Below are 14384 nucleotides of genomic sequence, written 5' to 3'. Positions count from 1 at the left end.
ACCTCCCACTTTGACTCCACCCAGTCTCCCCCGCAGACCGCCCTCACTCAGACCTATCGGTCTCCCCACCGGTGACCGCCCTCACTCCGACTCTGCCTGGCCTCCCCCGCTAACTGCCCTCAGTCTGACTCTACCCAGTCGCCCCTGCTGACCGCCCTCAGTCTGACTCTACCCAGTCTCTCCTGCTGACCGCGCTCTCACCTGACCAACATAGAAGACCTTCTCCGGAAAGGGGATGGGCTGGGTACTCAGCTCCTGCTGAGGGACGAGCCCTCGCACATCACCATAGAAGCTGACGATGCAGCCATAGGGCTTCACAGAGACAATGTAACCGTGGGCCAGTTGCTTTGGAACAGCCTCCTTGTACTGGGTAATAACAGAAAGTTTTGAACCAACCAGCGTCTTCTTCAGAGTCAGGGTCAGTTTCTTGGTGCCACTGTTTACCATCAGTACCTGAGAAAGAAACAAATGTTTAATCCAAGAGGAACACTTCAGCTGAGTCATTCAGAAATATAGATATTTATCTTTGAGGAGTGATGATACTGCTGATTCCTCAAGGACTACACCCTCAGGGAAAAGAGCGGAGTCACATTCAGGCTGGACTGATCTGGGGGACTAGGCTCCTTCTTGGATCATAAACACACTGCACATTCAGCTTGTCCTGCACAGAGAACATATTGCACACTCACCCTGCACTTCACCAGATTTCCCACACTGTACAGCTTTTCTGGGTGTTTCAGGGGAATGTCTGACAGATGTGTATGAGGCACCAGCCCCTGAATGTGGTCAGTTAGCTTCACGTGCATCCCATAACTCTCCAGAGAGGTCACTTTACCCTGAAAAGTAGCAAAATGAAGAATGTAGTCATTGGCAAATCTGTTGGAAAGATCCTAGCTAGATTCCATTCAACTCTCCAAAAATAGCTAGTTCCTGTTTACACACAAGACAGCAAATGCTGTCAAATCTCCGCAAGATGGGTTTTATTGAAAGGTCACTACATACTTAATGGTCACTGGGTAAAGAGGTATTGGAATACCCAGATCAGACACTACTGAATATTAAGGCAAAGTAGGTCGGGGACCAAGGGATAGGTGAATAACATAGGTCATTGATTGTTGTATAGGCAGAGAGTTGTTCCCTCAGCATAGGCAGGTAAGTTCAGATATACTGAGATGAGGCAGATGCGCTGGAGTGGTAGGAAGGAACAGTTCACAGGAACCTTCTCAGCAATTCTCAGTTACACTGACCAAGTTTTCGCAATTTGTTCAGATCTGAAATGAGGATGGAGACACTTCAACAAGGTTGATGAGAGAGCGAGAGTGAGTGTGAGAGCAGCCAAGCTGGGTTAGCTGAGGGACTGAAAAGAGGAGAGCAGAGGAGAAAGAACGCTATTTTTGTTATTCTCAATTTGCAGCAACAAGATTCTCCTGGCAAAACCGAAGTCGTGAGCAAAGTCATGGCGGATTAGGAGGAACTCTAACCAATACCCAATTAGGAAAGACAGAAGGAATAAATGGAAGAGTGGTTAGTTAAGCAGCAGCTGGAGATAGCCCTGAGGCAAGAGAGCAGGACACTTTGGCACATGCCACTCGTTCATCCAGTCCTGCTGGAGGCTGCTTTGGGAATCTATATTTTCCAAAGACTGTACTGTTTATAAAGCTCTGGCTGTGAAGACTTACCTCAACCAGCTGTCCCAGCTGAATGTCCTGGTACTTCAAAAATTGGGCATCAAGAATGCTCCTAAAAATGAGAAACTCAAAATCAAGGAAGGGCTGTGTGTTTATTACAGGAGTCAAGACATTATTCTTCAGTCTTTGCTATCAGAAACTGTTCTCGATTGAATTTGGTTTGTGCCATTTCTGTCCCTCTTGTTTGGGCTAACCACAAAGTGGAAAGCTAACTTGTTTTTAATTAAGAACACAATGGAAATGTCACATCACTAGAACAAACTATTGAAAATGGAACAAAACAGATTGCCTGTATGTAACCCAATGGCTTACCTGTCCTGGCAATGTTTGATTGAGACAATGTAGAGGGGTTTTACTCTGTATCTAACCCAGTGGTGTAGATGTGCTCCCTTTCCTAATCATTGTTGCTCAGTAAATGCCTTTGGGTATTGCTGACTCATGGTCTATGCCACCTGTTACCCTCTATTGAACACAACGTCTCAGTATTGATGACCCTTCACACTCACTTTCTCAGAGACACCAGAGCCATCTGTTCCATTGGGCTGTGGTCAATGACCCTGCACCTGTGCCTGGAACCTTCACTGAAGTCTTTTGGGTCAAAGGGCATCGCAGTGCTCGACAGATGAGATTTCTGCAATGTTAGAAATTAACAATCAGTGATCTTGTGGAAGGAGGCAAAGTCACATGACAACAATACATGCCTGCAATTGAAGAGGCAGGTTAATGAAACAGCACTTTTACACCAGACAGGCCATCATATAAACTAAACCAGGTCATAATAAAACCAGCTTTACTTCATCTGCTGTCAGTGCTTAATCTGCAACACTTAGGTGAAGAGTACAAGACTTTAACAACAAAGTGTAATTTGCAATGAAATCAGAAATGCTGGAAACACTTCGCAGATCAGGCAGGATCTGTGGAGAGAAAAAACAGAATTGATGTTTCTGTTCAATGCATTCTCACTAAGGCGCATGGGAAATCGGTCTTCCAGCAGAGCACAGGGTCTCAACCACAAAGGCAGCAATCATTCTCTGGGCTACAGCGTCGAAATAAGCTAGGGGAGATGTGGAAGAAGGTAGCACACGTCAGCATTTTCTCACTAATCAGATCTCTCATTGTGCACCAGTTCAGAGATTTGAGAGAGAGGCCACAGACTGGTACTTCAATGTAGCAGCATCGCAACACCCCATTGTGGGAGGACAGCAAGGTAGCATCCCGCCTTTGGCAGGTGATTGGTGAGAAGACGACGCACTGTCAGCAGGACCCTCTTCCGAAGGTGACTTCCAACCAAGAGCCGGTCAGCTCTCACGTTGCAACATTTTAAAAATCAGGGGCTTAGCTCAATTCGCTATCCTATATCCATCTCTGAACCAATGTTATTTTTAAAAATTCCAATGACTTCCTAAAAAAAACTATTCTATCTTATTTGTACAATTTTGCCATGCTCAAATTGGCTACCTTTTAAAAAATGTATTCACAGGTCGTGGGCATTGCTGGCTGGACTAGCATTTATCGCCCATCCCTAACTGCTTTGTAGTGTTACATTATAGTTGTACTTCAAAAGTGCTGAACTTGCTGCAAAGCCCAGACGACATGAAAGGAGATATACAAATGCAAAACTGTTAACAGATTGAAATATCATTAGTGTTGACGCTCAATCCACGGACACAACTGAAGGGAGTTACTCACAGGTGAATAGGCAACGGTCCCATCATCCAGCTGAAAGATGACACCAGCTCCTTTGTAGTAACTCCGCACAGTGCATTGCTCGAAAATCTTCCCAATCCCATGGGGGCTTGACTCCTGCAACATTGCCCCCGGATGTAGGAAGGCAGGCCGCAATGTCAGGTGTACAGCCTTTGTTTCCGGCTGCACATACAGAACACAAGCTTTCACCTGGAACAGAGACACAATCCTGGTGATTTACTCTCAGTGAGTTCTGTCTAATGGAGACAGCCAAGTTGATCAGCAACTACGTGTCATAGGTAACCCGGTGTAAACTCCCACACTTGAAAAGGCAACTTTGGCTGCAGAACCCACACTTGGGGACCATGGAGCTGATGAGTGTGTGAAAGTGAAGGCAAGCTTTTAAGTGAAATCCATTGCTGGGGTCCTGGTCCCTGGTCAGCAACACCATTCCCATCACAACATTCACATCATGCAAGAATGTTTGGCTGCAGCATTCTGCACCTTCGATTCTCTGTCCTGAATTCAGTTTACAGCAATGTGGACCCTTGACAGAACGCTGTGGCACTCTCTAAGAGACTGCTGCATGAGCACCAGTGTTTCCTGAAGTAACCTGCATCGCCCTTTGGGTCAGAGAATGAATTTCCCTGAATCAATCTAATTCTTTTGTTCCACTTCTCACAGAGATTATGAAGTTGCTGGCGGTGAGCAAAACTAGAGGTGGTGCCAAATCAAAAGGGACAGAATCAACAGAGCAGCTGCTTCACGACAATTAACTTCTCTCTGCTGGCCAGGTGTAAATGGAATGAAATGTTTGAGGGTTTGATATGGTTCATCATCACCTCCTTATACTCATTCTCTCACTGTTCTGCTTCGTTGAGGTGGTGTACAAATAGTTTCATCAAACTAACCTGCTGCCCGGGGCGGTAGGTCCTGACTCGCCGTGGATCCAGATGCATGAAATCGACTGTCCCACTCAAACCAGAGTTAAACTGCAGAATCAAACCGCAGGTATCCACCTGCAATCAATCAGCATAAGGTCTAGAACACAGGAGCTCAGAGCAAATCACTGTTACCAGAGGTGGATAGGCATGAGACAGACAGATCAAATGAGCCGATAAAAAGGGAGTGATACAGACAAAGAGAAAGAGGGAGGGAGACCGAGGAAGAGACACCCGGAAAATGCGGGCAGACAGACACAGAGAGAGAGAGAGACCGAGGGGAGAGAGGGGAGAGAGAGAGAGAGAGAGAGAGGGGAGAGAGAGAGAGGGGAGAGAGAGAGAGGGGAGAGAGAGAGAGGGGAGAGAGAGAGAGGGGAGAGAGAGAGAGGGGAGAGAGAGAGAGGGGAAAGAGAGAGAGGGGAGAGAGAGGGGGGAGAAAGAGAGAGGGGAGAGGAGAAAGAGAGAGGGGAGAGGAGAAAGAGAGAGGGGAGAGGAGAAAGAGAGAGGGGAGAGGAGAAAGAGAGAGGGGAGAGGAGAGAACGCGCCCACAGGCAGACAGAGAGAGTGAGTGCGCCATCTCTGATCTAACATGACAAGATTAGTAAGTATCCCCATTTATCATTAATGTTTACTTGACCAGGCTCTGGAATTTGAAGTTCTTTGGGATACTGTACACACCGAAACAAAAACTCTTAATGGCTCAAATGTGAAACTAAAACCAAAAGTGCATGGAACTCAGAGGACAGATATCACCCAAGAGAGCAAAGGCTGATTGACATCATAACTACAGCCCTTCCCTGAATCTCTGCTCCTAGATAAGAGGTCACTTCTTTTATCTACGTCCAACTGGATCAACTTGAGGGGCTGATGTACAGTTTGAATTGAAGTTTGTGTACATATCCAGAGGACGTTACAGTTCCAGCACAGAAACATTCGGTTTACAGCAATGTGGACATCCCACATGAGCTTGCTCCAATCCTATCAACATATTGCTCGATTTCTGTGTCCTTGGAAGCATTCACCTCAACCACTCGCTCCATTGGTGACCTCAATATTCTCACCACTCTGAGTAAGTAAACTCCATCTGAAACCCCAGTTGAAGCTATTACCATTTTGTTTTTATTGTCCTGAGCTTGGCCTCCCCCAGATGTCTCTCCTCTATAAATGACAGAAGTTCGATTAGGTATTCAAAGACCTCAAACAGCTCACCCCACATCTTATTTCTTTCTCTGGGGACAGGAATGGGGGACAACACACGTCCTAAAATCTGCACCTTTTGAATTTCAGCCCTGATTATCAGCCCAGGGAGCAGATTGGAGAGACTCCATTTCTGATCTTCGGTTGCTGTTGCTGCAGCAACGTCAGTACGACGGACCGAGAGCTGGGCAACGCGGCCATCATTCTTCACTGACTCCACCAGTGTGGTTAGATATTGACCAACACGGAGAGGCATGCCTAAGTGGGAGCAAATACATCAGGGCTTTGGTTACAAGATAAATTCAGAAATATCACAGCAAAGCACACAGCAAAGAGTACAGGTCAACACCCCAGTCAGAACCTCACCACTGCAATATAAACAGCTAGCTAGGTCTGGTTATCGAGCTATTAAGATGCATGCAGAGACATGAAAGGGTAATAAACAGACAGAATTTTTCAATTACAAACCAAATCCTCAGATTTCCTAGGTTTTTCAAACAAGTTAAAGTCTCTAGTCATCAACACAAGTGCACATGAATCACAAACAAGTTACAGAAACATTAGAGAGCTCTTGACTAGGTACAGTCAGCAGCTCCCAACAGCTGGACGCTAGACCACAGGAAACTGGTGCCATGGATCAAGTTGGCTCTATTATATGTTTGACTGGTGTGCTGAATGAGGAGCGCAACATATCAGAGAGGGTTCACCTCACGGATTATCGGTGGAGACTCACCTCGATTTCTACTCTTTATGAACTCCTGGGTTTTCATGTGTGAGAGGAAAGCTTTGGTGGCTTTGACTCCAATGTCGACCAGATAGCCATGTTCCTCAACACTGGATACACAGCCTGAGAGTAGCTGCAATAAGATAGAGAAGCATGGCACTCAGAACACAATATTAGTAGTTGGTACAACTGAAACAAAGACAGATTGAATATCTATCTTTCTGCCCTTCATTCCTGCTACTGAATATCAGTGGAACAATTCCCAGTAACTCCTACACCCTCACACTCATATTTGTGGGAAAGAAGGTTTAAATAAAACAGGTCTCCACGCTGACATTTTGAAATGATTCTCAGAATTGATAGCATATACAGAACCAAAGATGAGGAATTGAGTGCATTTTTAAAAACAATATTTAGCAAAAGCAGGTGTTTAAATGAATGCTAAAATAATTTGCAAATTAGCACAACTTTGTTTCCAGCCTAACTTTAACGGGAGATAAACATCACTATAGCAGCAGACAGAAAATACTCCAAATATTACTCCACCAATTTAACACAGGATTACCTCCTGGTCACAGTAAACATCATCCTCCTCTAATACCCCAGTCTCAACCTGCGCTGCCACAGGACCCTGGGCTCATGAACAAATGACAATTTACGTGAATAAATTGAGTTTCTTTCAGTTGTGAAGAACAATAGAAAATAGACAATAGGTGCAGGAGTAGGCCATTCTGCCCTTCGAGCCTGCACCACCATTCAATATGATCATCGCTGATCATCCTTAATCAGTATCCTGTTCCTGCCTTATCTCCATAACCCTTGATTCCACAATCCCTGAGAGCTCTATCCAACTCTTACTTAAATGAATCCAGAGACTGGGCCTCCACTGTCCTCTGGGGCAGAGCATTCCACACAGCCACCACTCTCTGGGTGAAGAAGTTTCTCCTCATCTCTGTCATAAATGGTCTACCCCGTATTTTTAAGCTGTGTCCTCTGGTTCGGCACTCACCCATCAGCGGAAACATGTTTCCTGCCTCCAGAGTGTCCAATCCTTTAATAATCTTATATGTCTCAATCAGATCCCCTCTCAGTCTTCTAAACTCAAGGGTATACAAGGCCCTGAACTGCTGTGCTCTTCCAGCACCACTAATCCAGAATCTGGTTTCCAGCATCTGCAGTCATTGTTTTTACCTCAAGGGTATACAAGCCCAGTCGCTCCAGTCTTTCAGTGTAAGGTAATCCCGCCATTCCAGGAATTGACCTCGTGAACCCATGCTGCACTCCCTCAATAGCCAGAATGTCTTTTCTCAAATTTGGAGACCAGAACTGCACACAGTACTCCAGGTGTGGTCTCGCCAGGGCCCTGTACGGCTGCAGAAGAACCTATTTGCTTCTATACTCAATCCCTCTTGTTATGAACGGCAGCATGCTATTAGCCTTCTTCACTACCTGCTGTACCTGCATGCTTACTGGTGTACAAGAACACCCAGATCTCTCTGTACTGCCCCTTTACCTAAATTGATTCCATTTAGGTAGTAATTTGCCTTCCTGTTTTTGCCACCAAAGTGAATAATCATACATTTATCCGCATTAAACTGCATCTGCCATGCATCTGACCACTCACCTAACTTGTCCAGGTCACCCTGTAATCTCCTAACATCCTCATCACATTTCATCCTGCCACCCAGCTTAGTATCATCGGCAAATTTGCTAATGTTATTGCTAATATCAGCTTCTATATCATTAACATATATTGTAAAAAGCTGCGGTCCTTGTACTGATCCCTGCGGTACCCCACTGGTCACTGCCTGCCATTCCGAAATGGAGCTGTTTATCACTACTCTTTGTTTCCTATCAGCCAACCAACTTTCAATCCAAGTTAGTACTTTGCCCCCAATACCATGCGCCCTAATTTCGCACACTAACCTCCTATGTGGGACTTTATCAAAAGTTTTCTGAAAATCCAGGTACACCACATCTACTGGATCTCCCTCGTCCATCTTCAGAATTACATCCTCAAAAAATTCCAGAAGATTAGTCAAGCATGATTTTCCTTTCATAAATCCATGCTGACTCTGACCTATCCTGTTACTACTATCCAGATGTGTCGTAATTTCATCCTTTATAATAGACTCCAGCATCTTTCCCACCACTGAGGTCAGACTAACTGGCCTGTAATTTCCTGCTTTCTCTCTCCCACCTTTCTTAAAAAGTGGTACAACATAAGCCACCCTCCAATGCACAGGAACTGATCCCGAATCTATCGAACTCTGAAAAATAATCACCAACGCATCCATGATTTCTCGAGCCACCTCCTTCAGTACCCTGGGATGTAGACCATCAGGCCCCGGGGACTTATCAACCTTCAGACCTAACAGTGTCTCCAACACCAATTCCTGACAAATATAAATTCCCTTAAGTTCAGGTCCTTCAGCCACTGTTACCTCAGGGAGATTGCTTATGTCTTCCCCAGTGAACACAGATCTGAAGTACCAATTCAATTCTTCTGCTATTTCTTTGTTCTCCGTAATATATTCCCCAGTTTCTGTCTTCAAGGGCCCAATTTTAGTCTTCACCATTTTTTTTGCTTTTTACATACCTAAAAAAGCTTTTACTATCCTCCTTTATATTATAGGCCAGTTTACCTTCGTACCTCATTTTTTCTCTCCGTATTTCCTTCTTAGTAATCCTCTGTTGTTCTTTAAAAGCTTCCCAGTCCTCCGTTTTCCCACTTATCTTTGCTATGTTATACTTTTTCTCTTTTAACTTTATACGTTTCTTAACTTCCCTCGTCAGCCACGGCCACCCATGCCTCCTCCTAGGATCTTTCTTCCTTTTTGGAGTGAACTGATTCTGCATCTTCTGCATCATACACAGAAATATCCGCCATTGTACCTCCACTATCATCCCTGCTAAGGTATTACACCATTGAATTTGGCCAACTCCTCCCTCATAGCTCCTTAGTTCCCTTTATTCAACAGAAATATTGTCATTTCCGACTGTAGCCTCTCCCTCTCAAATTGCAGATTGAAGCTTATTGTACTATGGTCACTACTTCCCAATGGCTCCTTCACTTCGAGGTCCCTGACCAATTCTGGTTTGTTGCACAATACCAGATCCAGAATTGCCTTCTCCCTGGTAGGCTCCAGCACCAGCTGTTCTAAGAATCCATCTCTGAAGATAGAGAGAGACTTCAGGACAACAGAGCCAGCTCGAGGAACAGTTTAACACAGAGATGTGAAGTGATTCATTTTGGGTGGAAGAACTTAGAGAAACAACAAAAACAGAACATGCAGAACTAAAGGGGTGCAGGAGCAGAGGAACCTTGGGATATACATGGATAGATTATTGAAGATGGCATACAGAATTCTGGGCTTTATAGATCAGAGTAAGAAAATTATGAAGAACATTTATTAAGCACTGGCTTGCCCTCAGCTGGAGTACGTGTCCAGTCTGAGCAAGACACTTTAGGAAGGATAAGAAGGTTTTAAAAAGGGTTCAGAAAAGATACATAGGAATGGTTTCAGGAACAAGGGACTTTGGTAACATGAGTGGACTGGGGAAGCATAAAGGTCAGGAGACCTGATAGAAGTTTTCAAAATGAATGAGGGCTCTTCACAGGAAAGCTAGGGAGAGACTGTTCCCATTGGTGGATGAATCGAGAACCATAGGTCACAGATTTGACGTAACTGAAAATAGAACAAAATGCAGCACAAGGAAATAAACTCTTAAGTGCAGTGAGTGGTTATGATCTGGAATGCACAGCCTGAAAGTTTGGAGGATGCATGGTCAATGGCAGCTTTCATAAGGGAATTGGATCATTATCTACAGAGAGAGATTTTAGAGCTCCAGGAAAAGGTGGAGGAGTGTGACTAGTTGAGATTGGCATCATGGGATAAAACGCCTCTTTCAGTGCTGCACCATTCAATGAAACATTCACTCCTACTAATTTTGGAATACTTTCCTTATTTTGCTGTATTGGGAGCTGGTTTTATTGATGGTTGACAGGAAAGGTTTGTGTCAGAAAGTGGCTCAGCCACTTTCAGTGATCAGTAAAAAAAAAAGAGAAGATTCAAAATCAAAACTCAGAGCTAGGAAGTGTTCTTGAGGGTAACAGAGTGGTTTGAAGTGAACTAAAATAATGTCAATCCATGGCTTGTATGAATAGTGGGGCATTCAGTTCAAATCAGATTGTTAGACCTGAGATAAACTCGGGATAATGAGCATACTCTTGAACAAGAAACTGGGGCCATTTGTGGGTGTGACTCAATGAACTCACGAAGCGCCCTCTATTTTTGTGACAGACATATTATTGGTTCTGGAAATGTCAAACTTGAGGATGTTCTTCATTAAACTGTTTCCCTTGGATCAGATTAGTAAAGCTGGATCTGGGAATTCCAGACTATATCGATATACTCACCATGCCAGCTTGCAGTGCTTCAGGAGACAATGCCTTGTTTACATCCTTCGGGTTAATGGAGAGTTTCAAGCTGTGGTAGTTGGAATTTGTCTTTCCGAGCTCGTACACAGCACATCGTATAACCATACCAGGGCTGTACAGATCTGACAGGACTACCAGATCCTGGGGTTTGTTGGGAATGAAACATACCAGACCAGGGATGAGAAGCACAACATCAGAAAGGAGTGCAAATACACAAGCCAAAACTCAGCAGCACTTATAGATGTATGGTAGAAACAGTCTATTGATTACGCCTGGCCCAGTAAACATCACTAGTTACTTTTTGCTTACAATGATCATTTGCAATTTCAAAATCCCTCACTAATTTTTCCACAATGAAAGAAAGCTTTCTTGAAGCTTAACAAGAAATTACCTCAAAAGCCTCTAGAATCCCCTGTCACTACTGTACGTCCCTCTGTAGAAATCATAGTATAGAAACAAGTCCATCTGCCATCGGATCTGTATAAATCTTAGAGCCATAGAGTTATACACCTTGGAAACAGACCCTTCGTCCAACCAGTCCATGCTGACCATAATTCCAAACTAAACTAGTACCATTTGCCTCTGCTTCATCCAAATCCTTCCAAATATTTCTTATCCATATAACCTCTCCCTCACACCTTCTCTACGTCCATCCTCCTGCAACCTTTCAGGACTTTACAAATCTTTAACAAAAACAAACATTACTGGAGAAACTCAGCAGGTCTGGTAGAAGGTGTGGAGAGAAAGCAGAGTCAATGCTTTAGGTATAGTGACCCTTCATAAGAACAGTTCTGCTGAAGGGTCACTGGACCCGAAACAATGACTCTGCTTTCTCCCGCAGATCCTGCCGAACCTGCTGAATTTCTCCAACAATTTCTGTTTTTGTTTCAGATTTCTAGCACCTTCAGATCTTTGTTTTATTTTTTAAAATTGTATCAGGTCCCCCTCATCCTTCTAAGAGAAAGTGAGGACTGCAGATGATGGAGATCAGAGTTGAGAGTGTGGTGCTGGAAAAGCACAGGTCAGGCAGCATCCAAGGAGCAGGAGAATTGACACTTTGGGCATAAGCCCTTTATCAGGAATCTGATGGGACATTTCCCCACTTGCTGGAATGGGTGCAGCTTCAGCAACACTCAAGAAGCTTGACACATCCAGGTGATTGGCTCCTCATCCACCATATTCAACATTCACTTCCTTGAGCACTGACACATAATGGCAGCAGTGTGTACCATCCCCAAGATAGAGTGCAACAATTCATCAACGCCTCTTTACTAGTGTTAGAGCATAGAACAGTATAGCACAGTACAGGCCCTTCAGCTCTTGATGTTGTGCCAGCCTTTTATCCTACTCCAAGATCAGACTAACGTACACACCCTTCATTGTACTATTTTCCATGTGCCTATGGAAGAGTTGCTTAAATGAGTGGCAAATTCTGCAGCACAGATCTGAGTGCTATGGCTGGAATGTTGTTAAGGCCTATAATTCGCAGTATCTAGCGCCTCCAACCATTTCACGTGGAGTAAATCTGATTGGTTGGAGACCATGAGCCTGGGAACCTCAGGAAGAAGTCGATTTTCCTGAAAATCCCAACTTCCAACCCAGTTTTTCAAATTAATTATTGAGGGTGCATCTATCTGCAGGAAGATGCTTTCATAAGTTACTGGCTGCTGCTTTTGTTCAGGTTTTGACATCTGGCAAGCAACTGGGCTTGACTCTCAATCTGTACACCAGCAACAGACACCCACAACACAAGGTGGGACTGAAAAGTGAGGGCAGCAGAATGATGAACAAGCACCTGTAGCCTTTACAGTTTTAGAGTTTACAACAATGTTGCAGATCATCATCTTTTGAGTCAGATGTTTGCCACCACTATTAACCATAATGTTGTTAGGCCAGCCTCTGCGATAGTTTTGTTTTTATTTAAACCTGGAAGGCTTCCCCCACATCACCCAAGAAACAAAGATAATTCTGACATAAGACGGGCTTGAAGTAGCCCAGATCCTGATCCCCAAAGCCCTGCATCACAACAGGATGTGGTGCACAAGAGGAAACCCACAGATACAATAAGAGAAGGATAACAGACTCACCTCTGACAGTTCCTCATCAATCTGTTCCCTTAGGGATTTGGTATATGCATCACAGATGTTGGTGAGACTGACATAACCAGTGAGCCCATGGGGCAACCCAATGACGAGTTCAAAATCAGTCACTTCCTTCACACAGCCAAGCAAGAGCACCCCAACATTCAGTTCCTGGTGGCAAAGGGAGGAATAAATCAACCAACAACATTCAAATCAGACACAGCATTGTCATGGAGTTCACATGTAGAATCTGAAATAAATCAACTTGAGATCCTCAATGATCGCTGTGAACCTGATGTTGGCATTTCTTTTACATTATATTTATTCACGTTCCTAGCTAGACCAACATTTATTGCCTATTCCTGACTTTCCACAGGGCAGTTATAAGTCAACCACTTTACTGTGGGTCTCGAGTCACATGTAGGCCAGACCAAGTAAGGATAGCCATTTCTCTCCATAAAGGACATTAGAGACCAGATGGCCACCGAGCAAAGTAGGTGAGGGTCACAACAAAATCTGCATTAAAAAGAGGGGAATGACAGTCAATCTCACTGACGTACATGTATAACACCTAAACACTCTGTTCTAAAGCACAGCAGGCAGAGGAAAATGAGAAAATTCAAGGTTAGGGCAGTGTCAGGAAACTTTATCACACACTTGAGGTTATAATATTAATGGTTTACATACAAGTCTACTGATTGAGACTGTAACCCAGTCATGAAACTTCTCTACTCTCAAAGAGATGCACACTAACAAAACAAATAGGTATTATGGACAGGGGGAAGGACCCAGGATAGTTGTTCAATAGCCCCTATTCACAGGGTTCACTGAGATAATCCTTTTGGTTTGTCACGACCAGCTACGTCTTGATTTTTAGTTGAAGTGTGAGGTGCTGGAAAAGTACAGCTGGTCAGGCAGCATCCGAGGAGCAGGAGAATCGACGTTTCAAGCACAAGCTCTTTATCAGGAATTCCTGCTCCTCGGATGCTGCCTGAACAGCTGTGCTTTCCCAGCACCTCACACTTCAACTCTGATCTCCAGCATCTGCAGTCCTCACTTTCACCTACTCCTTGATTTTAAGTCAGTTTTTTCTCCACAAACGCCACCAGACTTGAGTGTCCAGCTATTTCTGTTTTTGTTTGTTTCATATCTCTGGCATCCGCAATTCTTAGTTTTAGTTTATTACTCTTTGATCTTCCTTCTCATGGTATTTTCATTTACCTGCAGGAGGCGCGGAACAAATTATTCACAACTTATGAAGTATCTGATTTATTGCTTTGGAGCCGCAGCTCACAGCATCCGAAAAAGGAAAATAAACTGGCTTTCTACAGGCTTGATGTATTTTATTTACTGCAGAGAAAATGACAGTTTTTCCTTTTTGAAGGTTCAATGGATTCTGCCTACTATTCACACCCATAAGGTGTTCAGCTATCTAGGAGTGAAACACAATTGTTAACTGACAGACGAGCTCGGTCATCGACACTCCACACACCAAATAACTACATCCAGTCAGCTGAATCTCCCTTCGTATATATGGCCAGGCTCCGCCTCGTCTACACTGCACTGCTATCACAAACAGTAGTGCAAACAGCCCTTACAACATGTGGCAGGGAACTCACTTTTACA

General features: G+C 44.1%; 1 protein-coding gene across 3 annotated transcripts in view; it reads right to left on the bottom strand.

Moving 5' to 3' along the window:
* Window positions 1-14384, bottom strand: part of pdcd11 (programmed cell death 11) — a 57023-nt gene that overhangs the window by 34480 nt on the left and 8159 nt on the right. For 2 of the 3 annotated variants that reach the window (XM_043712899.2, XM_043712900.2), the window contains exons 4-13: window positions 12765-12929; window positions 10657-10818; window positions 6246-6369; window positions 5589-5770; window positions 4286-4393; window positions 3378-3584; window positions 2195-2319; window positions 1680-1740; window positions 690-836; window positions 202-453 (exon numbers count right to left, since the gene is read on the bottom strand). In XM_043712899.2, coding sequence (XP_043568834.2) covers window positions 202-453; window positions 690-836; window positions 1680-1740; window positions 2195-2319; window positions 3378-3584; window positions 4286-4393; window positions 5589-5770; window positions 6246-6369; window positions 10657-10818; window positions 12765-12929 — 1533 coding nt within the window. The remainder of the gene's footprint in view (window positions 1-201; window positions 454-689; window positions 837-1679; window positions 1741-2194; window positions 2320-3377; window positions 3585-4285; window positions 4394-5588; window positions 5771-6245; window positions 6370-10656; window positions 10819-12764; window positions 12930-14384) is intronic. The other variant, XM_087998800.1, reaches the window with a different exon arrangement.

The sequence above is a fragment of the Chiloscyllium plagiosum genome, unplaced genomic scaffold, assembly GCF_037043375.1.
Source record: "Chiloscyllium plagiosum isolate Xiang-an unplaced genomic scaffold, Cpla_swu_hap1 HiC_scaffold_22, whole genome shotgun sequence".
Lineage (NCBI taxonomy): Eukaryota > Metazoa > Chordata > Chondrichthyes > Orectolobiformes > Hemiscylliidae > Chiloscyllium > Chiloscyllium plagiosum.
The sequence above is the reverse complement of the archived record's forward strand: the minus strand, read 5'-3'. Positions and strand labels throughout refer to the sequence as shown.